Genomic DNA, 27,789 nt, shown 5'->3' on the forward strand with positions numbered 1-27,789 from the left:
AGGAAAACATTAAAAGTGTTCGTTGGCTGTCACTGAGTAGCATTTGCGATCGCTACACAAAAATAGCAATGTAAATTGCCCCCAAGAACGGTCAGAGACGTAAGACAACCAGAGGATATAATATATAAGAAAGAAAGGGCATATGGTGGTAAAGGATAGATTGCTGAAACTTGAGAATGTCATCGTCAATGGCGTAAGGCAATGCACACAAGAAAAAGGTGTCGTTAAAAAAGCTACCTCTGGATCAGGTCGGCTCTTTTTCAGAGCTCAACATTTAAGCCATCTCTTTAACTGAACATTTATATGTTCTTTCACTTCTTTACCAGTGAATTTCGCACCAGGGACATCATTTTTGGTCAGAATTGGTAGGTTTAGCTCAGTAAACACCTCGTTCGTACACTATTTCCATGCATTTACTATTAGGGACAAACGGGAGGTTGACCCGCATATCAACAATTGCTAACGTCATGAATATTAATGAGCAAAAGTGACATGTTGCTAGCGGTACGCCATTCACATCTGCTCACGCTCATCAACTTCCATCTTTCCTTCACCTGATTCTCGATTACATGGTGTCTATAAAAACTCCAAACAGTCACTCAACTTCTGATGTATCGTTTGAGCATTACGACAAATCAGAATGATTTTCCAACTTGGGGACTCAGATCTCCCGATACGCAGCATATCTTCCAGAGGTGCTTTGCGGAAGTATCAACTCATATGCCTATCGTAGCCAAAGTTTTGTGCGTTAATTACAATATTAAGGAGACGTGCAGATTGTGTATATGGATTCCATAGTGTAATATGACCATATTAAATTAACGCATTCTGTAGATTATGCCATGTAGACTTAATATTCCAAAGTATTATATTTATTTAGCACCAGTGAAATTTATACTGGGGCACGTGCCCCAGTGAAATATGTCTGTCGACGCCCAAGCCATTTACTAGGTGTTGTCAGGGGTTAATTTGTGCCGGATCCTGCTGGAACAAGATCCGGCACCTCTTCATTTTGGCCTCCCTGTGTTCCGGGACTTATTTGGGCAGATCCGGCACTTCTCGTGTACAGAAAATAATAACAATATAAAAACGTTTTTTAAAAATGTATTGTAATAGCCCTGAATGGGGGGAAAGAAGGAGAGAAGTCATAGATGGCTTTCTCCACTTTATTGTGGCAACAATAAGAACAATAAACAAAATAACAACGGACTGCCGCCACTTTCGATCGGTAACTCTTGCTTCTCGCCCATCTCCCCCTCGCTTCCTACTACCTCACAGCTCTGCAGTCCCCACGTCTCTTAAAAGGAGCGTGCAAAGTTACGGACATTACAGTATAGAATAAAATAATAATATGCATAAATTCATTTACAGAACAAATCTCAAGAATTGCATGTTGTTCATAAAAATGTAACGTCATTTGAAAGAGTCGGACATTTGTTGATGCACTGAAAAGCTGGACCAACAACTCACGCCCCTGATATTTTAAAAAAAAAAAAAAAAAAAATGGAAATTTGCGGCATCTGGGGAGCAAGCAGCCAGGATCAAACACTATTTCAACATGCCAAAAAAACAGTTGCATTTACAGTCTTTTTACAAAAAGAAGAAAGATGGTTCAAAATGAGTCAGTAAAGCAACAACCGGCAATGAGGGCAGCTACAGTGATCATGCTAACGGGCAGGACAGGGTGCAGCAGGAGGCTAGCGCCGCAGCAGCTAGCCAGGGTCACGGACAGCCAGCCAAGCCGGGGCAGGAGGCTGCTACCGTGGCAGCAGTTGGTCAGGTTCAGCGCCACCCAGAGTGGGGGCCAACTACAGCGCCAGCAGTCAGCCAATTGGACCATCAACAGCCGGAGCAACAGGCCAGTACCCTTATGGGAAATTTGGGTTTGGGCTGCATTATTTGTAAGGCGGTGGGAACTTTGGGGCCAGAGAAGACGTGGGGGGTGATAACGCTTGCAAAAGAATGGGTTGTGTTGTTTATTGTAATTTTTTTTTTTTGTTTTTTTTTTTGTTTTACAAGTTAGACTGTACGTTACTGTATGTCCCACCTGTGGTTATGTGGGTAATTACCCGTGCTGTGCAAAGTATAGCCTAAATAATTGTAAATTGTTGTCACAACATTTATACCATGGATATTATCTCAAATTTAGGCTTGTAAGTCCCACAGCATGGCAAGTGGGCATATGCGTGTTGTTTTCAGTACCCTTTTCTGCCTATGTTCCTGAATCTTTGCCCGTCTTGTCATCCCTACCCTGTCATACTGTATGTACTTTGTGTTCCGGCACCTCATGATTTACAAATTAAGCACCGGGTGTTGTCCTTCTCTTTAATATATTGTTGTTGTAATTTTGCAATCTAGTATTTAAGTGCTGAATTACCAACAAGCTCTTTTGTACTCACCACTCTATTTGCCCTATAGATTAAACACAATAGACAAAAGCTGTAATTCAATCAGAGTATAACGCGACAGCCATTTGCAATTTGGAACGTTTTCAGATAACTTAAGTACCAGATTTGCATTCAGCATCCTTTTAACAATCAGCCAATCAATACAAAGTAAACTGTAACTTTGCAGGAACACTGAGTACTCTTGGATGTTAAATACGTAATGGATGATAATGCAATTTAACTTTTGTTTAAACAAGCAGCTATATGTTAACAAGCAGCCTAGATAAAACACAATCTAAATCTCAAGGAAGAAACGGAAGAGAGCCAAACTATTTAGGAATGCAAAATTTAAATACTTTATTTGACTGAGAATTACTTAAGGGTCCAATGAAAAGTCGATAGGGTGGGGGGGAGTAAGCTCAATTCATATTTGATAAACGTTTGAAGTTTCCCAAAAATTTCAAGAAAGCTCATAGATTTAAGTGAAAAAAAAATTACTGAAACTTTGTTCATTTTTTGTAAATGTTGCCGAGACTAATAATTGTGGTGGATAATATAGTAAATTCAGTTAAGGTAAATCAACCTATGAGTACTAATAGGTGCCCTATAACGACTAAAACTAAATCATCAAATAAATTATCCGTTATTTTGATGCGCTTTTTTTCTGACTCTGGTGGTGGGGCATCTTTTTCCTCTCTCTTTGTCTCTGCAGTTTTCCGCAGCTATATCACATTTATTGCAGTTTTTGTAGTTAGTGTTTTTGTGTTTTTTTTCCCCTTGATTTTCCAGTTTTTGGGTTTTCAATGTTTTTTTGCGATTTTTTTGGTGGGGTTTTGTGTTTTTTGTATGTATTTGTTATACGCGGAGTTAAAGGGGGGGCCAGGGACGCATGCCCCCACCCCGGTGGCCGAAAAGTGTCATTGCATGTACAGTGCTGCTAAAGTATTGGCACCCCTGCAATTCTGTCAGATAATGCTCAATTTCTCCCACAAAATGACTGCAATAATAAATGCTTTGGTAGTAATATCTTCATTTATTTTGCTTGCAATGAAATAACACAAAAGAGAATGACAAAAAATTTTTTAAATCATTATCATTTAACACAAAACTCCAAAAATTGGCCGGACGAAAGTTTTGGCACCCTCAGCCTAATACTTGGTAGCACAACCTTTAGACAAAATACAGTGTATTCCAAAAGTGAGTACACCCCTCGCATTCCTTAAGATATTATAGTATATCTTTTCATGGGACAACACTGACAAAATGACACTTTGACACAATGAAAAGTAGTCTGTGTGCAGTTTATATAATAGAGTTCATTTATTTTCCCCTCAAAATAACTCAGAATATAGCCATTAATATCTAAACCCCTGGCAACAAAAGTGAGTTCACCCCCATGAAAAAACGTACATCCCAAAATGTCCAAATTGAGTACTGCTTGTCATTTTCCCTCCAAAATGTCACGTGACTCGTTACAGGAGTGCTGTCAGCATTGTTGCAGAGATTGAAGAGGTGGGGGGTCAGCCTGTTAGTGCTCAGTCCATACGCCACACTCCACATCAAATTGGTGTGCATGGCTGTCACTCCAGGTGGAAGCCTCTTCTGAAGACAGTACACAAGAAAGCCTGCCCGTCTCATCAGACCATAGGACATGGTTCCAGTAATCCATGTTCTTTGTTGACATGTCTTCAGCAAACTGTTTGCGGGCTTTCTTGTTCTTGTTCTTCTTGAGACCTGGCGTAGTGAAGTCCAAATCACATTAAGTCGAGTACGTCGTAACTTGGGGACTACCTGTATACAAAAAACAAAACAGGATTCAACAACTGTTGTTTTTGTTTCTTGCCTTTTTAGTGCATTTTTCTTGTCTTTATTGCATTATTTATTTAGGTTTTTCAAGATTTTCCATGTTTTCTTGGCCTTTTGGGTGATTCTTTTCCTGGTTTTGGTAGGTATTGGTGGGCATTAATGACGTCACCAGCCCCAACAAAGCGTCGCCATATTGAAATGGGGGCAAAACACGAGTCACAAGCAGTTGCTCTGTCGTGCATTGTAGTACAAACGTGTTGAACTTTTGTCTTATTTGCGGTCTTTTTTCCATCGGAATGACTAAAAGTTCCCGTGTTGCGGGTTGTAACACAAGGAAAAGTTCGGAGCCGCATTTGAAGTTCTTCATTCTTCCTCGTCAGAGGAAAAGGACAAGCAAATGGTTGGAAGCAATCAATCGAGGAACAGTAAAAGAAGATAGTTCCGTGGACCATTCTCGCCAGTGGGAACCTAAATCCAGACACATTTACATTTGCAGCCAACATTTTATTACTGGTGAGTAAACTTTAATCCCCCCCCCAATTAGCTGCCAGGACTAATAGACTAGGCAGTGGTTATTATTACCGTAACCGACAACTCGCAAAGCGTTATCTTTCTTTTGCCGTGAACTGCTCTGATCGGTCAATCGGTATATTATTGGCCTGGTGGGAATTGGTTATTTTGCCGTGACGTATTCACGGCTAAATAACGCTTGGAGGCGAATTACCGGTTGCGGCAGAAATAATCACTCCGTGTATACTACCAGTTTTCTTAGTTCCACACAGTACATGTTCCACGTAATTGATAAAGGTAAATTTACTGGGTGACTTTATGACTGCAGGCAATTCTTTGGATTGTTTATCCAACTATAAGCTGCGACTTTGTATGGGCAGATTTGCAGGCCAATACACGCTAATTTTAAGTTGTATCGCCTCCTCGCGTCTGTCGGCAGTGACTCGTGATAATAATAAGTCATGTTTAAGACGTTTTTATGAAAAAAAGACGCAAACCACAGCTGAAATATATGAACTTCAGACGTTTGTCTACGGATGTTAACCTGTGCATGCCCCCATCCCAAAATGGCGACACGTTGCTATGCGAGATGATGTAATCGTGACATCACGCCGACTGCGAGAATAAGTAGATAGATGAATGAAAAAATTTAAAAAAAAATTTTTTTTAAATTCATTAATTCATTCATTTTCCATACCGCTTTTCCTCACGAGGGTTGCGGAGGTGCTGGAGCCTATCCCAGCTTAATTAAAAAAAAAAAAAAAAAAATTAATGCAGCCTCAACGGGACACAAGCCAGTGTCCTACTTGCGCCGGTCCCAAGCCCGGAGAAATGCAGAGGGTAAAAAAAAAAGCCTGTATTGAGGGTGCCCCCTCAAGACTTCTTAGTGCTCACTCTGGTGGGTTAACCTAGATCCGGGCCTGCAACAAACCTACTATACTAAAAACAAGGCAGGATTGAACAACTACTATGGGTTTTTGTTTGTTGCCTTTTAGTGCATTTTTCTTGTATTTATAACATTATTTATTTTTCAAGATTTTCCATGTTTTCTTGGGCTTCTGGGTGTTTTTTGTATGTACTGTATTTGTTTTGAGTACAACAAACCTAATATACAAAAAAACATAACAAGACAGGATTTGACAACTACAGTATTGCAGTTTTTCTAGGTATTTTTGTTCTCCCCCCCCCCCCCGTTTTTAAACGGTGGTTTTTCTTTCTTTCTTTTTTTAAGTAATATTTTCCTTGGTTTTCAATTGTTTTTTGGGGGGGGCGATTTTTTTTCTGTTCTGGGTGGGGGGGTTGCGAGTTTTTGTGTTTTTTGTGTGTTTTGAGCACAACAAACCTTCTAATGTACAAAAACATGACACGACAGGATTCAGCAACAACTACTCTGACGCCCCCTGCTGACTGATTTCCGGCATTACGACAGAGGACTTAAACTCTTGAGAACTTTAGTTACAGAGCAATAAGACACAACGCTTTTGTAAAGAACCAAACAAACCGCTTTGTGGGAAATTGGGAATACATAAAATTCCAATGGAAGTCTTATGAAAAAAAAAATCTGGAAATTTAAAGTAACATGGAAGTCATACTCTTTATAGGGAAAGTGTTTATTAGAATTTCAGTTAATAACATTCCTGCGATTGGTTGGCAACCCGTTAAACTACGTTTTCATCCCTCGAGTCTGACGTGCACTAAAGTGTCTACTTTTTAAAGAAATAAGCAATCAAACGGTTATACCTGATTTGAAACTATTTGGGTATGTTGCAATCCTCTTTTCCACCAGTGATGAAAGACAACTGTCGCAATGTTGTATCATAACATGCTTATGCACCGACCCACAAATGAATGCAGCAGTATGGGTCCATTTGCCCTTTTATACGCATTATGCATCATATAAGCATAAAACAGTTGAAAGATAATTTAGGAGTATGTAAATTGCTGTCAGTACTTGTTTAATTGTACCATATTTCCCGCACTATAAAGCGCATCGGAGTATAAGTTGAACCTTCAATGAATGGCCTATTTTTAAAACGGTTTTCATATATACGGTGCACCGCATTATAAGGTGCAGTAGTAGTGGTGGTGGTTGCATTATAAATCCACTTAATGGTACTGCGCTAAAGGGAATGTCATAACATGATTAACCAATATTGATCCATATATTGCATAAGGAAAACAGTCTGCTTTTGAGAAAAAACAAAGCTTTTAGGTGTGCCTTATAGTGCTGAAAATATGGTGAAAATGAGCCTTTTAAGCAGACTGTAGCAGCAAGGACCACAACAACAAAAATCTAATAATTTCTCTGATCAGTTTGGTAGAAAATGTTAAATTGTTGGTGGTGTGACAGAAATGCACTTTTTAATGTTCAAAGGTAGCATTTCTTCTACTTCAGTTTCAAACATGATCAAAAAGACAAACAATATTTTGAAATGTACAAAATGCTAGAATTTTGAATAGTTCGAATAATCACTATTTATAGTTTAAAATCTGTAAACTAACACAAGTTGAAGAAAATTGACCAAAATATTGTGATGATTTCCACCTAATTTAAAAAAAAAAAAAAAAAGAAAAAAAAGCCAACAAGAATGAATAACAGACACCGATTGCTGTCCAAAAACGGAATGAATTTTTCACTAAAGACTGTCACTCATGTTCCACCTTCCGGCTCTGCAACAGCGTCCAGATTCTGGTCCAATTCTGGACATGGATGCATTGATTTGACGATGTGTTCCAGTGTCCATTGATCCTCATGTAAGGCGTGCTGTTCCAAGGTAAACTGACCCTGCTTGGTACGGATCAGCTGCTTGACGTGAGCACATGATGAGAGCGCTGCAAAAAAAACAAGGTGGATCATTTTTTACTTCTCTGTAGCAATTAAGATTTTATTTTGTTTTAAAGCCAACCTTTTCCAAGGTCATCTACCAAGCTCCTCACGTAAAATCCACCGCCGCATTCAATATCTGCTATGGGAAAAAACATGTTAAAAGCATTTATTGGTTTCAAATGCTATCTTAAAATAATGACCATATTTTCCGGACTATAGGACACTACTTTTTTTTTGTCTTAGTTTTTACCCTGTGGCTTTCATAACAATGTGGCTTATTTATGGATTTTTGGGGGACAAACAAACTTCATATTTTTTCATTAAAATAGATATAAAAAGTTTTTATTTCATTTCGTTTCGCTCTGACATTGCCACTTGAGCTCAAAGTCTCTAAGAACTAGTGCAAGTAACCATTTTGACAACGCTCGAGTTCCCGTGAGTATCCGTGCACACTTGAGGACCTTTCAGACTTACAATCATGTGAAAAGGACACTCCATTAAATATTCAGTTCTTTATTAAGAAAAGTTCACATATAAATGTCTGAGCTTGTTTTTCTTTATCTCTGGAAAAGAAAGTGATTTAATTGCAGGTAAACAAATGCAATAACACTGCTTTACTCATTAAACCAAATATATCAACAAAAATGCATATTCTAACTGAGGAAAAAGTTAGGACACCCTACTACCTAATAGCTAGTGTCACCCTGTTTGGCTGAAATAACTTCAGTGAGACGCTTTTTATAGCCATCTACCAGTCTTTGACATCGGTCTGAAGAAAGTTTGCCCGAGTCCTCAACGCAGAATACTTTCAACAGTGACTGACTGTTGAAGTGAGAGAAAACACCATAGTGAGAGCAAAGGAGCTGTCTGAGGCCTTCAGAAAGAAAATTGTAGACGCTTATAAGTCTGGTAAGGGATTTCAAAAGATCTCAAAAGAAAAGAAAATCTGCCATTCCACTATCCGGAAAATAGTCTACAAGTGGAGGATATTCAAAACAACTGCCAACATGCCCAGGTCTGGCCGTCCAACCAATTTCACCCCGAGAGCAGACCGTAAGAGGCTAAAGGAAGTCTTCAAAAATGTCATCACGAGACCTACAGCAGGCTCTTACAACTGTTGATGTGAAAGTGCATGTCTCTAAAATCAGAAAGAAACGACACAAATTTAACATTCATTGGAGGTGTGCAAGGAGGAAACCTTTGCTCTCCAAGAAGAACATGAAGGCCAGACTGAAGTTTGCCAGAGTGAATGTAGGCAAAGACCCGGACTTCTGGAATAATGTTCTTTGGACAGATACAGTGCCTTGCAAAAGTATTCGGCCCCCTTGAACCTTGCAACCTTTCGCCACATTTCAGGCTTCAAACATAAAGATATAAAATTTTAAGTTTTTGTCAAGAATCAACAACAAGTGGGACACAATCGTGAAGTGGAACAAAATTTATTGGATAATTTAAACTTTTTTAACAAATAAAAAACTGAAAAGTGGGGCGTGCAATATTATTCGGGCCCCCTTGCGTTAATACTTTGTAGCGCCACCTTTTGCTCCAATTACAGCTGCAAGTCGCTTGGGGTATGTTTCTACCAGTTTTGCACATCGAGAGACTGACATTCTTGCCCATTCTTCCTTCCAAAACAGCTCGAGCTCAGTGAGGTTGGATGGAGAGTGTTTGTGAACAGCAGTCTTCAGCTCTTTCCACAGATTCTCGATTGGATTCAGGTCTGGACTTTGACTTGGCCATTCTAACACCTGGATTTATTTTTGAACCATTCCATTGTAGATTTGGCTTTATGTTTTGGATCATTGTCCTGTTGGAAGATAAATCTCCGTCCCAGTCTCAGGTCTTGTGCAGATACCAACAGGTTTTCTTCCAGAATGTTCCTGTATTTGGCTGCATCCATCTTCCCGTCAATTTTAACCATCTTCCCTGTCCCTGCTGAAGAAAAGCAGGCCCAAACCATGATGCTGCCACCACCATGTTTGACAGTGGGGATGGTGTGTTCAGGGTGATGAGCTGTGTCGCTTTTACGCCCAACATATCGTTTTGCATTGTGGCCAAAAAGTTCAATTTTGGTTTCATCTGACCAGAGCACCTTCTTCCACATGTTTGGTGTGTCTCCCAGGTGGCTTGTGGCAAACTTTAAACGAGAATTTTTATGGATATCTTTGAGAAATGGCTTTCTTCTTGCCACTCTTCCATAAAGGCCAGATTTGTGCAGTGTACGACTGATTGTTGTCCTATGGACAGACTCTCCCACCTCAGCTGTAGATCTCTGCAGTTCATCCAGCGTGATCATGGGCCTCTTGGCTGCATCTCTGATCAGTTTTCTCCTTGTTTGAGAAGAAAGTTTGGAAGGACGGCCGGGTCTTGGTAGATTTGCAGTGGTCTGATGCTCCTTCCATTTCAATATGATGGCTTGCACAGTGCCCTTGAGATGTTTAAAGCTTGGGAAATCTTTTTGTATCCAAATCCGGCTTTAAACTTCTCCACAACAGTATCTCGGACCTGCCTGGTGTGTTCCTTGGTTTTCATAATGCTCTCTGCACTTTAAACAGAACCCTGAGACTATCACAGAGCAGGTGCATTTATACGGAGACTTGTTTACACACAGGTGGATTCTATTTATCATCATCGGTCATTTAGGACAACATTGGATCATTCAGAGATCCTCACTGAACTTCTGGAGTGAGTTTGCTGCACTGAAAGTAAAGGGGCCGAATAATATTGCACGCCCCACTTTTCAGTTTATTTGTTAAAAAAGTTTAAATTATCCAATAAATGTTGTTCCACTTCACGATTGTGTCCCACTTGTTGTTGATTCTTGACAAAAAAATTAAATTTCATATCTTTATGTTTGAAGCCTGAAATGTGGCGAAAGGTTGCAAGATTCAAGGGGGCCGAATACTTTTGCAAGGCACTGTAAATCTAAAATGGAATTATTTGGACACCAGAACAGAGGACATGTTTGACGTAAACCCAATACAGCATTCCGGGAAAAGAACCTCATACCAACTGTAAAACATGGAGGTGTCATGGTTTGGGGATGCTTTGCTACAGCAGGACCTGGCCAGCTCACCATCACAGAATCCACCATGAATGCTATCGCGTATCAGAGAGTGCTTAAGGAACATGTGAGATCATCTGTGGAAAAAAATTAAAGCTGAAGCCAAACTGGACCCTGCAACATGACAATGACCCAAAACATATGAGTAAATCCACCAAGGACTGGCTGAAAAGGAATGGCTGAGTCAAAGCCCAGATCTTAATCCCATTGAGATGCTTTGGCGGGACTGAAACGGGCTGTGTATAAAAGAAACCCCTCAAACATCTCACAGCTGAAAGTATTCTGAGTTGAGGAGTGGGGCAAACTTTCTTCAGACCGATATCAAAGACTGGTAGATGGCTATAAAAAGTGTCTCACTGAAGTTATTTCAGCCAAAGGGGTAACACTAGCTATTAGGTGGTAGGGTGTCCTAACTTTTTCCTCAGAATATGCATTTCTGTTGATATATTTGGTTTAATGAGTAAAACTATGTTCATTTTTGTTGTTAACCGGCAGGTAAATCACTTTCTTTTCCAATGATAAAGAAAAACAAGATCAGACATTGATATGTGAACATTTCTTAATAAAGAACTGAATATTTCATGTGGTGTCCTAATTTTTTATATGACTGTACACTGAACTCCCGGGATTTAAATGGGTAGCCCTCATCTCTGAAAGCAATTTCCCCGGTCGACGAGAGATGACGTGGACATTAACAGGGTCACATCCTAGTGTAATGTCCGGAATTTTATCTGGGACGTGGCATGTGTGAAAGCAGCCGTTTAATTCCCGGGTCACAGCGCGACGGCTGATGACGTAAATATCACTGCAGGTCAATCATCATTTCCTCTTTCTTCAAAGAGGAAATGAGATGAAATAAGACGAAAAGCAGTAAACATACATTGGAATTATCATTACGGCAAACTAGAAAGATAACAAAATTAAACTGAAAACATAATGAACTTAAATTGCTACTGGATCTTAGAGCAGAGGAAGAGACAGTCCATTCTCCATTTTTGGCAATGTGTGGTTTATTTTGTTGCCGATGCCGACCAAAAATGACGTCATGTCCGGGTTATAAAATCCTCCCCGCAAAGAGAGCGCCAAGTCACCAACACGGGACAGGTCTGACAGTGTCCAACGTGGTAACTCCCGGTATATCTCCCCGTGTCTGAAAGCTACGACACGGGTAAATCCCGCGTCATCTTACACGGGAATTTAGCAGGATATAAATCTGAAAGGGGCTCTGGTGTCTATTCTCCAAACGTACCCATAGCTAGCGATAGCCATAGGCTTTGCTTGTGCGAAAACTTTGATTTCAGGTACATAGTGACTTGTTGTCAAGCGGAGACCCTTACTGGCACTACAGAAGAACCATTAAGTCTAACCACGGATATTTGGACATATTTTAGAAGAACACAGATCCAAATTTTCTCAGAAGCTTGGTCAGACTTCATCAAAAACTGGGGATATTACAGATGAAAAGAACTTCAGCTGATGCAGCTACAAAGGAATAATTTTAGGCTACGTCTACACAAGGACGGATAATGGGCTTAAACGTGTAATTAGTTGGACTATACGGCCTGCCGCCTAACATGGACTGCTGTTTCTGTACAACAATTGGATACTAAGGAAGTGACTTAATGCCGTCACCATTTGTAGTGTGGCATGATGGCATCGCAAACAATACAAGTGAACAATCACGACGTGGCATTCATGCTCTTCTTTTCTTTTCCACACATTTTTCTTTAACTTTCAAACTACGTCTCAATAATATGCTTCAATTCAGTGCCCATTTGTGGTCCTCCCATCGCGGATGACGCGGAGATGAGCGTGCAGCGTTTTTTTTTTTTTTTTAACAGAGCTTGTCTCCTACGTTGTCTCCGATTAGCCAGCTGTGGGTTTGGCCCCTCCCAACTCAATGCCGACTGAACATGAGTATATAAAAATGCGTAGAGGAAAATTAAACCCCAAAAAGTGACCTGGGTGCTACTCCGAGTCAAAGAGGCAAGCAATCAGGTTTTTTCCATGACATTTCTGCCTGTCAAAACTGTCGCCACTTCCTGGATCGCCACTGTTATGCACAAGCACTCCTGGTTGCGGCTGCCAGGAAATATACGCAGCGCCCACCATATGCTTCTATTTGTTATTTTCCAAGTGGTGAGAGTGCAACTGAGCATCGATTGTAACATCCCAAGTAAGAATGTCAGGCTTTCTTTGTTTTCACAGCGACTGCTCGTAAAAGCCGAGCGTGCTCTCCCTTCACCTCCGCTCCTGCGTGATGCGTTCAACTGCGTTCACGAAAAAAAACAGTTATCACAAAATAATGACCGCCTAAGAAGGTGTAGTAATTTCGAAATTTGCCGCCGGTGAGTAATGACTTTCCGGTTCAGCGGTATATCGCCCGTGCAATGACGTAACATATGAGGCTGCTCCTTTCTACACATGCGTAGTTTGCGCAAATCGAGGCGTACCTTGTAGAAACGTGAGTGTGGACAGGTATGAAAATAGTCGGCAAAATACCCTGCAGAAAATTATCAGTCCTAGTGTAGACGTAGCCTTACATAGATGGCTATCCACGGTTTGGAACGACAAATTAGAATGGCAATGATTAGTCGTTTTCAACCAGCACTCAGTTTAAGTTGGGGGTTTTGACTCTGTTAAAGGAGAGATTGCCATAGTGTGCTACTACAAAGCTGCTTTGCTAGAACTGAAAGCCGTTAGCCTAGAGTATATCAGATGCTATGGCAGGGAATTTTATAAGGACTTATAAGCTTCAAGCAGTGTTGTTTTTGGCAGCCTTTTTAAGTTTCGTCTTAGTCTTTTCAACGAAAATACTAATTAGTCATATTTTAGTCATTTCGAAATGTTTTTGTCTTCGTCTAGTTTTAGTCAACGAAAACAGGCATATTTTGTCTAGTTTTAGTTGACAATCAAAATGTTTTCGTCTGTTAACTTTAAAAGCTTCAGTTAATGAATAAATAAAAGGTTTCGAACAATTTCGAATGAGCATTGACAGACGAGCACATAATTGTAGTCTACAAGGACATCACCATGTTTGCGATGATAATACACACTCAGCATGAAAACAGTACATTAGATTCAATTAACTAAACTCACCTGTACGCCATGAACTCTAAGAAGTTTTCCAAGAGTTTAAGACAAGACTCACTAGGCTAAATGCTAATGCGAACACTATGCTAACGCTACAAGTTACATTTAATGTATGATGTTCACTCAGCACATAAGAAAATGTCAACAGATTGTGAACTTACAACGGGAACTATAGCGACTAGAGGTGTGCAAAATTTCCGATTCTTAGATTACTCGCAATTCGGCCGTGGAAGATTCGAGAACGATCCACAAACATCCAAATTCCGATTATTGAATTACACCAGGTAAAGCAGAACTAAAACAGTCAGCGCGGTCTTTGGGACGCAATGAGGAACGGACCGAGAGTAAATATGTTCAAATCATGCCACTAGATTTAAAAAAAAAAAAAAATACCTGACTGAGGCCGACGGCTTCTTCAAACAACGCCCAGTTGCTAGTTGCTATAAACGTACGGCCGCACACGGCTATAGTAGATATCACATATATGTAGAACTAGATGCAAAATGACAGACAACAGTGGCGTTTGAACATGTAAAGAGAAATAGATGCGAAATGACAGACTTGCCGTTTAGTAGTTGCCGCGTTGTAAACAGCCACCATCTTAAAGCAGTAGACTTCTCTAGAAGGCTCTGTTGTAGTGAACCTATTCAACTTTTTATCTAAAATAATGATGATGATAATAATAATAATAATAATAATAATAATAATAATACATTTTATTTGTAGAGCGCTTTTACCAATGCTCAAAGATGCTTACAAAAAACAACAAACAACGTGAACAGAAGAAAAAAAAAAAAAAAAATTAAGTTAAAAGCTAGTTTAAAAAGGTGAGTTTTTAACAGTTTTTTGAATGTGGGAAGGTCTGAACAGGTATGGATGGGTTTAGGGAGTGAGTTCCAAAGGGAAGGGGCAGCAACGGATAAGGCTCTGTCCCCCCAAGTTCGGTGTGTTCTTTGTTGGGGCGGTGTGAGGATGTTTCCATTAGACGAGCGGAGGTGACGGGAAGGGGCGTGGGTACAAAGAAGGTCTGTGAGGTACGAAGGGGCCAAGTTATTGAGTGCTTTGTAAGTGAGAAGGATGCTTTTGAACTGAATTCTGTATGAAATAGGAAGCCAGTGCAGTTTGTGGAGGACGGGGGTAATGTGGTTGCTAAAGGAGGTCAAGGTGAGAAGGCGTGCAGCGGAGTTTTGGATATATTGTAGTTTATTGATGAGTTGGGATGGAGAACCGAAAAGAATGCTGTTACAGTAGTCAAGTCTGGAGGTGATGAAGGCATGGATGAGGTTTTCAGCAGCATAGAAGGAGTGGGAGGGGCGACGACGGGCTATGTTCTTGAGGTGGAAGAAGGCAGTTCTGGTGACGTGGTTGACGTGCAGGTCGAATATTAGTTTATTGTCAAAAATGATACCTAGGTTGCGGGAATGTGTTGAGAGAGGCAGGGTGCAGTTGTTGATGGTGAGGGAAAATTGGCCGTCTATGATGTGAGCTGCAGGGTTGATGATAATTATGTTTGATTTGTTACTTTTGAGTTGAAGATGGTTTTCTTGCATTCAGGATTTAATTTCACTGAGGCAGTTGTGAAGTGTGTATTCGGTGCTGTGCGTGATTTGTTTTGTGGATATGTAAATTTGGATGTCGTCAGCGTAACAGTGAAATTGGAGTCCATGTTTGCGGATGATCTGACCAAGGGGGAGGATGTACAGAATGAAGAGGAGGGGACCAAGAACTGAACCTTGGGGGACACCTTGTGGTAGGGGAACAGGAGGGGATGTGCAATGATTGATGGCAATGAATTGTTGTCGGTCGGTGAGGTAGGAGCGGAACCAGGAAAGTGCGGTGCCAGTGATGTGTAAAGATTCTAATCGGGACAGCAGGATGGTATGGTTGATTGTATTGAAGGCAGCAGTGAGGTCCAGGAGGATGAGGATGGCGAGTTGTCCGGAGTCCAAGGAGAGGAGAATATCGTTGGTTATTTTGAGAAGCACTGTTTCAGTGCTGTGCTGTGAGCGGAAGCCAGATTGAAAAAGTTCAAACAGATTATTGTTGGTGAGGTGGGTTCTGAGTTTGGTGGCGACGGCCCTTTCCAGGATTTTTGACAGAAAAGGGTGATTGGCGATGGGGCGGTAATTGCTTGGTGTATCGGGGTCTAGGCCAGATTTCTTTAAGATGGGAGTGATGGCAGCCATTCTGAGAGTTTGGGGGACAGAGCCAGAGCGTAGGGAGGTTTTAATGATGTCGGTGATAAGTGAGGAGATTACGGGTAGACAGTCTAGAACAGAGGGAATGGGATCTAGGGTGCAGGTGGCAGTTTTCATTCCAGACATTATGGTAGCAAGTTGAGTGGCAGATATTTGAGAAAGTTGAGTGAGTTTCTTGATCGGAGTGAGCATAGAGGCAGATGGAAGGAAGGATGGAGGGCTAAGTAAAGCAATGGAATGGATCGTGGAGGTATTTAGGTTACTGTAGATGTAATACTCCTAAATCGGCAAAATCTTGACTTGAATCTATCTTTAAATAATGAAACAGTTTTAAATCTTTGATATGTCAAAAGTAGACAGAAGGGAAATTATGCAATAACGGGAGAAATTTTAACAACTTTAACAGTTGATTCACATTATTAAATGAATTGAATGTAGTCTGAAGCTGCTGATAAAGAATGGGACTTGAGTATTTTATTTACTGTTTTTAACTGTTAACTTGATACTGAAATATTAGTTTGGTTTAGCCTGAGAGGATTTTTGAACAACTTTGGAACTAATGTACAAAACATTAAAAGCGGGGGGAATAACATCAATAATCGCTTTATAATCGAATCGGAGCCTCTGAATCGTAATCGAATAGTTGGGTGGCCAAAGATTCCCACCTCTGCTTTACATCTCATTCCAGTCTCGTCAGACGAAAACTGGCATCAGTCTCATTATGTTTTAGTCTCCCAAGACAGTATTTAGCTCGTCATCGTCATGAAAAAATTGTTCGTTGACGAAATATTTTCGTTATCGTTAATGAAAACAACACTGGCTTCAAGCTTAGAAGGCAAAGTAAAGTAGGTTTTATTTTGTCCTTTTTTTAAATTCAGTGACCTGTTTTTAGAAGTTGGCGTTTTTTAGACTTCAAATGGCCTTAACAGGAGTGGAACTTGAGGTATTTGACTTTCCGAGTGACTAGCTGTTCAAAACATGACAATTTGGCATGTTGATGCGTGTTTATTTAGTGAAGAAAGTTTTGATCAATCAAATATTTCTGTGCAACACCTCTCCTTGTAATTAGCTTAGTTTACAACATGGACACGTGCAGCTTCTCGTTAGGTGCGGCAGATACATGGAAATTTGGGCATTTCAGCTTAGAGTCCAGTCTGTTCTATAGTTTGGAAATTATGGTGATTGCTGTAGTAAGCAAAACATGAAATGAATATTATGCAATATTTACAAACCCAACGTGAAGAATGGCAGCTTGAACTCTTGTAGGGTCAAGTTGTACACTGTGACGGATCTTGCAGGTTTCGCTTCAACCTTCTCACCTTTCTTCAGAAGGACAGACATTCGCTGTCCATCTTTTTTCAATGCCGAGTAACTAAAATGATAACAGCAATAAAAGAATCCAATTACAGTGGTGCCTCTACTTATGAACGTTTCTACAAGCATAATTTTCAGCGGGAAAGTATTGCCTCTATTGGCCTGTTGTTTATGACGTTTCAATTTGGGTGTCGCAGTATGATAATGTGCACAGGCGCGATGGTGTTGTTATTGCGGATTGACGTCTGAGCCAAAAGAGCACAAGTCTCGCTTATTGTCTCACAAAGAAGCTCACACATGATGCACCACAGTAGTAGCACATTAGAGCACAGGTCACCTCGCGTTTTTGTCTCACAAAGAGTGAGATAGGCCATAGGCACCATCAATCTCGTGAAAGAGGGCATTGCCTCACTCATTATGTTTTATTATCTACTTCATTACAGGTATTAACAGTTAGGTAAATGGAATGATTCAAATGTATTTGGCTGCTGTTTTATTACGGCTGTACCCCAATTATAAAATTTAATGTGGCATTTCAGTAGTGCTTGGATTGGATTAGGGCATTTACATGTAAAACGCGTCTCGTTACGGAATTTTCGGGTTATAAGACTACTTCCAGAACCAGTTAATGTTGTAAGTAGAGACCACTGTATAAATATGATTACTATTCAAGTTGAAACATTTATATACCTTTAAGATTATACATTTAGGGGAAACGTCAAAATATTTGGCATTCAGAATTCACAGGTTTGCATATTCATGGACTTTTGGGGCAAATGTTTCATCTGTTATTTGCTGAAATTGGTGGGTATTACTCAGACCAAAGAACTGAAGTATTACGTATTAAGTGTAATGCACAAATTGGTTATATCGCTACAATTCATATTCGTATGTTCTCTAAAACAATACTCATTTTCTATGACTCATCATCATCACCATGTTCCACACACACACTTACAAATTTGGAGCTATATTTTACTACCCCATGAGTTACTGGTCTTTTATAGGTGGTATTAAAAACTATAGCAGGGCTCTCCAAACTACGGCCCGTGAACCAGTTTTTATCAGCCCACATTTAGTTAGGAAAATATAACTGAATATGGCCCCCATAAGAAGTTTGAGTTCAGCCTACATTCTGTTGCACATTTCAACTTCAACACTAGATGGAGCAACTTATTTAAACAGTGCTCCTCCTCATTTGCCAAAACCTGACATGTTGAAATCAATGCAGGAAAATAAAATTCCAGCATTTAGTTTTACATAGACTTTTTAAATTAATCCAATTTGACAAATTGATATTTGTTCTGATTGTGTATATATACATATATATATATAAGTGTATGTATGTATGTATATGTATAGGTAGTCCCTGGGACTTACGCGATTTTGACATTACGATTCGTCCGCCATTTTGTCTTTTTTTTTAAATTTTTTTTTTTTTTTTTTAAATCCCATAAACAATAACAATTCTACCTCACAGTATCTCATTATTTACTTCAGTTTATTAATATGATGTGTTCTGTCCTCACGAAATGTGAAGTTGTTTAGCTTTACAGACATCTAACAAGTAAGGGTGTAACGGTACATGTATTTGTATTGAACCGTTTCGGTTCGGGGTCCTCGGTTCAGTACGGGGGCGTACAGTTTCTGACGAAATGTAAAGTGCTGTCAAATTTAGCGCGTTAACTGGCGGTAATTCATTTTGAATTAATCACGTTAAAATATTTGACGCATTTAACGCAAGCGCGGAATGCCCGCTCATGCTTCCCCATAATCCCACTGTTACGTCCCACGGACGGCTGCTAAGGGCGTAACATAAAACGAGACACGCACACAAGTTGCAAGTGGACACAAATTTATTCACACAAGTCGAACTCGCAATGAACAAAATATACAAAATGCGGAAGAAGCTGGCTTCAGCGTAAGCCCAGGCCAAAACAACAAACAAAATGAAACTACACTTGAACCCCACCCGCTAAGTAAACCCTGATCGTAAAAAGAAAAAAACAATACAGTCACTAACCTGGCTTCTACACTAAACAAAATGGGTTGAACGAAAACGGCAGTTTACCTCTACTGCTGCGGCGCTCTTATTTACAGTGGTGAACAAAAACGATCCAATAACAAATGAACACAAAATACCTCACCAAAAAAGCGGGAGTGTAACAAAATAGCGATCAAATGCACAGGTGAATGAATGGCGAGCAAACAGCTGGCGAAGAGGTACGCGGCACGTATGCTGTCAAATGCGAAGTTGCGAACTCTGAGTGTTGACTGTAAAATGACGAGCGGTCAGATGACTTTTGTTAACGCTGCCTTTATTTGGTTAACAAGACTCAGGCACAATACAACACACACGCGGGTATGCAAGCTCAAACAACGGCCTAATAGTATTACCCAGAGCCGTATTACCGTGTATCGGATTAGCTGCCGTAAAGCAAGTGTCGTTATTGCCGCAAATGTAAACAAAGCGCTGCATAATGGATACATGTCAGACAGCGGCTAGTTCGGGTGGCCCGTCAGCGGCGGTGACGTCGTCAATCAGAGTACGCCACGTTGGGAGGGGAGCAGTACGGTGGCCGAGAGGTGTCAGGCGAAATGCAAAGTCCAAACACAAATAGAAAAAAGCACGAACCCAAATTGTAAACGCTTTGCAAAAGTAAAACGCACGAATGCAAACTGCCACAACACGATCCCCAATTCTTAAAGCGCGATTGCAAATTGGCAAAAGCACGAACCCCAATTGCCACAACACGACAGCAAATGGCTCGTAGCACGAAATCAAACTGCCACAACACGATCCCCAATTCCTAAACCGCGATTGCAAATTGGCAAAAGCACGAATCACAACTGCTACAACACGACAGCAAATAGCTCGTAGCACAACAGCAAACGGCTCACAGCACAGCAGCAAAATCACGCAACACAACGGCAAGAGGATGACCCGGAAGTTAAAAAAAAAAAAGACACTTTATACACTTTATATGTGCTTTGTGACCATCTATACGGACCTCCATGAAGTTGGCTTGGCTGATGTGACTATAAGATAAGAGTGTGGTCTATTAAACTTTTAATGTTTTGTTGTTGCCGTCAACTGGACCTTCATTGCGCCTCGGGGTTTTGTCACTGGGAGGACCCTCCGGGTAAGCGTCCCCCTTTTCCCTCCACCACTTGCACTAAGCTTCTTGGAACCTATGCTGATTTCTCTCACAAGAAAATCCGACGTGCATCTGTCTGCGGCGCTGTCATGTCATATTTCGAGCATGTCGTAGGATGTAGACACAAATGGCGAGTCAAATGTTACGTAGGATGTCGAAAAGATCGTGTGTTGAAGCGATCGTGTGTCGAGGTACTACTGTATTAGCTTAAATAACTTACAGCCTTATGTGGGCCAAACCAAAGCACAGCTGTCCTTTATCCGTGTCAGATGAAAGTCTGCTCAGTCATAAGGCCAGCCAGCCCCAACACTGCCACTAGAAGGCAGTGTATTCTCCATCATTGAACAAAATACAATATTTGGGACTTTTTAGATAGTTATTTTGGGGTACTTTTGGGGTTCATTCAGACTTACGCGGAAATTCGGTTTACGTTGCCAGCGTAGGAACAAAACTAGTTCGTAACCTGGGGACTGCCTGTATATGTATATACAGTGGTATGCAAAAGTTTAGCCGCCCTGATAATTTTTAAGGTTTTCCTTATCAAATCACTGCTTGTTTGGAAGAAAATTTTCAGTTAAATATATAATATTGCAAATGAACCCAGCAATATTTGAGAAGTGAAATGAAGTTCATAAGAAACAAAAAGTGTGATAATTATTTAAACTAAAGGCCGATGCATAATTGTGGGCACCCTTGTGTTTTTATTGAATAAATATTATTGCCAGCTCCTTTCTCTCGTGAGACTTTATAGCTCAAAATTCACAAACCATTAGCCTAAAGAATTAACATAATAATTGTGTTTGCTATTTGTATGGGTTGTCTTCGTAGTGTTCAACTACATAGATCATCATCTGATTGGAAAACACATCTATTGCAATTACTGTAGATGTATTGAACTTAACATTCCAACAAGGTAAAGCCTTACAGTGGTGGGACTTGCATAATATTGCCGACAAAACTTTTCAGCTTCTCCTCCACATCCGAATGGGTAATGTGTTCTGTGTAAGGAGACAAAAAAAATAAATAAAAAATAAGTGTGAGAACAAAAGAATGTGATGGCACATACTTATTGAGGACTTCTACATGAAACATGAATTCATGAGGCTTGCACTTACTGAAGTCTTTTTCCTCAGTAACACTGCCAGTTGCATCGAGAGTGTCTGTTGCTTTACCCAACTCTGCTACAGCAGTGTATTTCTGAAAAATGGGGTATAATGAGTTAAAAGTCTAACAATTAAATACCAATTAAAGACTGAGTCACGGTGACTGCTTTTATCCACGCAAAGTGAATAAGACAGCGACAGCTGGCAATATTTTTGTTGAGAGCAAGGAGTGTTGTCTTTATGTGGTATCACTTTGCTATCAGACCCAAAAGTGCCTAATTAAAAGGCAATACAACTACAATTCATAAAAATAAATGTGTGTGTGTGTGGGGGGGGGGGGGGGGGGGGGCAAGTGCTCATAATCTCAGCAATTTGTTCCCAAAAAAAGGTGCATTTCAGTGGATAAATTTGGAGAAATTAATATCACTCAGGCAAACAACCAGGCAGGTAAAAGGTGACACTTTCCACATGAAAACTCGCTGGCGTACAGCATTTGCAAACGACGTGAAAAGTAGAAAAACTGTGCAACTGACGCCACATGCGAGAGGAAAACACAACAAAGGTGCCCTTTTTAACTGGGTGTAAAGCTTACACTTAGCGGTTTAGCACGTGCACATCTGGTGAACATTTCAAAATAAAAGCACATCATGTGTGTACAGTGGTATGATTGAAAAAGTATCCGAACCTTTTGGAATTTGTCACATTTCTGCATGAAATCACCATTGAATGTAATCTTATTTTTGTCAAAAGCACATAGATGAAAATAAACGGTCTGCTTTAAATAACACCACCCAAACACTTATAGGTTTCCATATTTTAATGATAGCATGCAAACAATGACGGGGGGGGGGGGGGGGGGGGGGGGGAGTAAACCCTCTGCCTAAGGAGCCTTAAAGAGCAATTGAAACCAATTTTTAACAAACATTTTAAGTCAGGTGTGTGCCCAATCACTGATGAGTGGTTTAAAGCTGCCCTGCCCACAATAAAACACACACCTGGTAAGAATTGTCTTGATGAGAAGCACTTGCCACGTTTACATGGAGTCAAATATTCCAATTACAATCGGAATATTTGTTCAAACCGAATAAATGTGTTCCATATAAACACCTCATTCGGAATGAACAGGCCCAAACCGAATGGAATTTCATTCCGATTCACAGGGGTGGAATATTCCTTTTCCCAAACCGATTAGAAGTAAAAATATATCATGTAAACAGGGAAGCGGAATGGTGTCTGGTTGCGTTCTTTCTGCACATGCTCCGTACTGACGTGGTGACGTCACTTTGTGACGTAAGTAACGTCACTTGCAACATGGCTTCCAAGCACAGCGCACCTAATTGGAGTCCGGCGGAAAGATTGTATTTAATTCAAACTTTAAAAGAATTGAATATAATTGCTCGCTTAGACGGGCGTAAAACGAGGAACAGTGAACTATTTAAAAAAGTTCACGAGAGGTTACACGAAGCCGGAATAGACCGGAGCGTTGACCAGATTAGAAACCGGTGGAAAACCGGCAACTACAAGGCAAAAGAGCAAAACAGCAGAAGCGGATACGACCCCACAAACACAACAAGTGGGTTAAAGTTAAAATAGCAGCACTCCGACGATCGATCTCCATGTTTTGCAACGTGACGCTTTGTTTTGATTAATCTGCGCATGTCAGACGGCAGTTGTCAAACGTCCTTTCGGAATAAAGGCAGTCACATGTAAACGCTGGATCGGAATAGATGAATGGACTGTAAACAGCTGATCTGAAATTGCCATTCGGAATGATTTGAAACGGTATGAATAAAAGTCAGCATGTAAACGTGGCTACTGTCTGATGTGCATCATGGCTCGGTCAAAAGAGCTGTCTGAAGACCTGCGATCAAGGATTGTTGATTTGTATAAAGCTGGGAAAGGATACAAAACCATCTCTAAAAGTCTGGATGTTCATCAATCGACAGTCAGAGAAGTTGTCTACAAATGGAGAGTTTGGCACTGTTGCTTCTCTCCCAAGGAGTGGCCGTCCATAGACTTCATAATATATTTTGGTCCGTCCACCAAAGATGATGCCAAGAGTTCAGCGCAGAATACTCAGAGAGGTAAAAAAAAGAACCCTAGAGTGTCTGCTAAAGACTTACAGAAATCACTGGCACAGTCCAATATCTCTGTGCACACATTAACTAACTACAGTATATGTAAAACTATGGCCAAGATTAGTGTTCATGGGAGGACTCCACAGAGGAAGTCACTGGTGTCTAAAATAAACATTTTGTCCATTTAATGTTCACAAAAAGGCACTTGGACAATCCACAGAAGTTGTGGCAAAATATTTTGTGGACTGATGAAACCAAAGTTGAAATGTTTGGGAGTAACACACAACATCAAGCGTGGAAGAAAAATGGAACAGCTCACCAACATCAACACCTCATCCCCACCATGAAGCATGGTGGAGGGAGCATCATGATTTGGGGCTGTTTTGCTACCTCATGGCCTGGACAACTTGCAATCATTAATGGAAGAGTGAATTCATAATTTTATCAGGATGTTTTGCTGGAAAACCTGAGTCTGTCTGTCAGACAGTTAAATCTAAAAAGAGGATGGATGCTGCAACAAGACAATGATCAATGAAGTAAATCAACTTCAGAATGGTTTCAGAAGAACAAAATACACATTCTAGAGCGGAAAGGTTAAAGTCCAGACATGAACCCCATTGAGATGCTGTGGTATGACCTAAAGACAGCGATTCATGCCAGACATCCCAGGAATCTGACTAGAGTTTTGTAGAGAAGAATGGGCCAAGATGAGTCCTGGTCGATGTGTCGAAAATTATAAATGTGATGGTTCACCCACATATTTTTCCCCCTTCTGTCATTGTTTGCATACCATCCTCATTAAAATATGAAAACCTAGAAAAGTTTGGGTAGTTGTAGTTAAAACAGTTTTTTTCATCTGTGGGATTTTGACAAAGATCAGATCACATTTGATAGTGATTCTATGCAGAAATGCGAGAAGTTCCAAATGGATCAGATACTTTTCCATACCACTGTAGTTCTTATAAAGATAAATGTTAGTATGAGTTATAATAACTTGATATTAAAACCCCCCTTAATGTTTTCGGTTTAGTAAAATTTGTAAAGTTAGTGTAAATTAGTGGATTTAGTAGGTCGCCATTGTTATTGACATCGCAGGGCGGTGACGTCACATGGCCACACTGCCGGACTTCCGCAGTGTCACTCTTTAACTACATAAACATGTCATCACTTCTGCCCTTCCAAATTGAACCCGAGCGGAACATGAGTAGGACAGCCCTGTCGATAAATGAACAGGAAAGACTGGATGAGACGAGACTAGCATTCATGTGTCAAGTTCGCTAGTGACAGCACTCAACTGCTCTAATGACGGAGCAGGAATGTTTGATGTCAAAACAATGTTTGTCGATCTTCACGGTAAACTATTGTGTGATCCAACTTATTCCAGTATTGTTGTGGAGATATTTAGCATCCAGAGCTATCGTGTGCTTTACATATGATTAGATATACAGTGAAATACAACAGTTTGATTATTTTTGCAGATAGCCCTTGCATCACAGCACACCAAAACGTTGATGCAGGTTCCTCTTCTGAGATGTCATTTAATAATGAGGCGGTCAATTCTGTTTTTACAACATATGGGAAGACAATCTAAATTATCTATATAACTGAACTCATTATATAATGTACAGTGGGGCAAATAAGTATTTAGTCAATCACCAATGGTGCAAGTTCTCCTAATTGAAAAGATTAGAGGTCTGTAACTGTCAACATGGGTAAACCTCAACCATGAGAGACAGAATATGGAAAAAAAAAAAACAGAAAATCACATTGTTTGATTTTTAAAGAATTTATTTTCAAATTAGAGTGGAAAATAAGTATTTGGTCACCTACAAACAAATAAGATTTCTGGCTGTCAAAGAGGTCTAACTTCTTCTAACGAGGTCTAACGAGGCTCCACCCGTTAACTGTATTAATGGCACCTGTTTTAACTCATTACCGGTATAAAAGACACCTGTCCACAAGCTCAGTCAGTCACACCTAAAACTCCACTATGGCCACGACCAAAGAGTTGTCGAAGGACACCAGAGACAAAATTGTAGACCTGCACCAGGCTGGGAAGACTGAATCTGCAAGAGGTAAAACGCTTGGTGTAAAGAAATCAACTGTGGGAGCAATTATTAGAAAATGGAAGACATACAAGACCACTGATAATCTCCCTCAATCTGGGGCTCCATGCAAGATCTCACCGCGTGGTGTCAAAATGATAACAAGAACGGTGAGCAAAAATCCCAGAACCACACGGAGGGGGACCTAGTGAATGACCTACAGAGAGCTGGGACCACAGTAACAAAGGCTATTATCAGTAACACAATACGCCGCCAGGGACTCAAATCCTGCACTGCCAGATGTGTCCCCCTGCTGAAGAAAGTACACGTCCAGGCCCATCTGTGGTTAGCTACAGAGCATTTGGATGATCCAGAAGAGGACTGGGAGAATGTGTTATGGTCAGAGGAAACCAAAATAGAACTTTTTGGTAGAAACACAGGTTCTCGTGTTTGGAGGAGAAAGAATACTAACACCATACCCACTGTGAAGCATGGACGGGGAAACCTCATGCTTTGGAGCTGTTTTTCTGCAAAGGGACCAGGACAAATGATCTGTGTAAAGGAAAGAATGAATGGGGCCATGTATTGAGAGATTTTGAGTGAAATCTCCTTCAATCAGCAAGGGCATTGAAGATGAGATGTGGCTGGGTCTTTCAGCATGACATTGATCCCAAACACACAGCCAGGGCAACAAAGGAATGGCTTCGTAAGAAGCATTTCAAGGTCCTGGAGTGGCCTGGCCAGTCTCCAGATCTCAACCCCATTGTAAATCTGTGGAGGGAGCTGAAAGTCCGTGTTGCTCAATGACAGCCCCAAAACATCACTGCTCTACAGGAGATCTGCATGGAGGAATGGGCCAAAATACCAGCAACAGTGTGTGAAAAGCTTGTGAAGAGTTACAGAAAACGTTTGGCCTCTGTTATTGCCAACAAAGGGTACATAACAAAGTTACAAAGTACATAACAAAAAATTGAGATGAACTTTTGGTATTGACCAAATACTTATTTTCCACCATGATTTGCAAATAAATTCTTTAAAAATCAAACAATGTGATTTTCTGTTTTTTTTTTTTTTTTCCAAATTCTCTCTCTCACGGTTATTGTTTAACCATGTTGACAATTACAGGCCTCTCTAATATTTTCAAGTGGGAGAACTTGCACAATTATTGGTTGACTAAATACTTATTTGCCCCACTGTAAATAAGGTTGTTTAAAAGCTGGTGGGGACAATTTGAGCATCCTGAAAGGTTGGTAGCGTTACATCCCTACAGTCCCTATGCAAACCTACGCTCTTGGTACTTCAAACAATGTGTTTACTGTAACTCACCTTGGAACCAGCCAACAATGTGCTGAGCATTTTTGTGCCATTTCCAACACCAACAACTAAAAAGAAACATAAAATGATGCCAAGACTTCAAACAGACTCTCAAAAACATAAGAATAATGAAGATTGAAATCAATACTTAGCAGTAGTTACAATATACATAGTAGTATATATTTCAAAAATAATATTTTACAAATAGAAGTATCAATTGAAAAAAAATGTAGTGCATGGACTTGATTGAAAGCTTCCATGTTGGCACAGGTGACTGGCAACCCTGAACATTAGAACGTCGTGTTATTTGGAAATGCCAGGCATACCTAATACTCCACTGGCAGCACTATCGAGCGTTCCTCCATGGCCCATCTTCAGACTTTGTTTCTTCCTTTTCCTCGGGTTCGGATTCTTCACACCGGCTTCTGTTTTAAGGAAGAACATCTCGTCAGTCAGAGTGCACCTCAATCATAAATAAGGCGTATTTCTTTTTCCTACGTTACCCTTGAGTAAAGTTTCTTTAAGTGTGTTCAAAACATCTGCAGAAGTCGGTCCTTTCTTTTTGTAAATTGCAAATAGTCCATTCAAAGACTGCAATTTAGAAAGAGAACTAGTCAAAGGTGCAGCTACATGAGTTCCAGCCATGCTGTTTTTGATTTAATTAGGTGGACATTGGAAAACGTCACTCTTCTTCGTTGGTTTCAACCATTATTAGATTAGCGTCATCTGCCGGTCGTTAAATTGAACAAGAGTCACTTCCAACCCATGCAGGCAATGCAGAATTAAATAAAAAAAATTATATAAATAAAGATTTTAGGCCAGATTCTTATTTCCGTGTACAAAACAACAGAAAGCAGTAGATTAGTAAAATGATAAATATTACCTAACTCCA

General features: G+C 40.3%; 1 protein-coding gene across 3 annotated transcripts; it reads right to left on the minus strand.

Annotated features, from left to right (window-relative positions):
- Nucleotides 1-3,603: 3,603 nt before the first annotated feature.
- trub1 (TruB pseudouridine (psi) synthase family member 1) lies at nucleotides 3,604-27,589 on the minus strand. Of its 3 annotated transcripts, XR_009061768.1 has the most exons (9): nucleotides 27,401-27,589; nucleotides 27,224-27,322; nucleotides 26,910-26,965; nucleotides 21,473-21,554; nucleotides 21,283-21,355; nucleotides 17,118-17,257; nucleotides 7,610-7,669; nucleotides 6,444-7,535; nucleotides 3,604-4,178 (listed from the first exon to the last, which is right to left on the minus strand). XR_009061768.1 is itself a non-coding variant. In XM_057826240.1 (8 exons), exons 1-8 carry the CDS (start codon nucleotides 27,540-27,542, stop codon nucleotides 7,354-7,356), a joined length of 831 nt encoding a protein of 276 aa, XP_057682223.1. In that variant the 5' UTR covers nucleotides 27,543-27,589; the 3' UTR covers nucleotides 6,309-7,353. The 3 variants fall into 3 exon arrangements, 2 of the variants coding, with proteins under 2 accessions (XP_057682223.1, XP_057682222.1); XM_057826240.1 differs by lacking the exon at nucleotides 3,604-4,178 and having other exon boundaries at nucleotides 6,309-7,535; nucleotides 7,610-7,666; XM_057826239.1 differs by lacking the exon at nucleotides 3,604-4,178 and having other exon boundaries at nucleotides 6,309-7,535.
- Nucleotides 27,590-27,789: the final 200 nt, after the last annotated feature.

The sequence above is a fragment of the Corythoichthys intestinalis genome, chromosome 21 (assembly GCF_030265065.1).
Source record: "Corythoichthys intestinalis isolate RoL2023-P3 chromosome 21, ASM3026506v1, whole genome shotgun sequence".
NCBI classification, from domain to species: Eukaryota; Metazoa; Chordata; class Actinopteri; order Syngnathiformes; family Syngnathidae; genus Corythoichthys; species Corythoichthys intestinalis.

What these genes read in the sequence shown, in the direction of transcription:
- trub1 (XM_057826239.1), bottom strand. Translation starts at nt 27,542, where the DNA reads ATGGCTGGAACTCATGTAGCTGCACCTTTGACTAGTTCTCTTTCTAAA. An exon ending in CATTGTTGGCTGGTTCCAAG is followed by an intron (nt 21,555 to 26,909) that starts GTGAGTTACAGT and finishes CCCATTTTTCAG; the next exon opens with AAATACACTGCTGTAGCAGA. An exon ending in GGTAGATGACCTTGGAAAAG is followed by an intron (nt 7,536 to 7,609) that starts GTTGGCTTTAAA and finishes TTTTTTTTGCAG; the next exon opens with CGCTCTCATCATGTGCTCAC.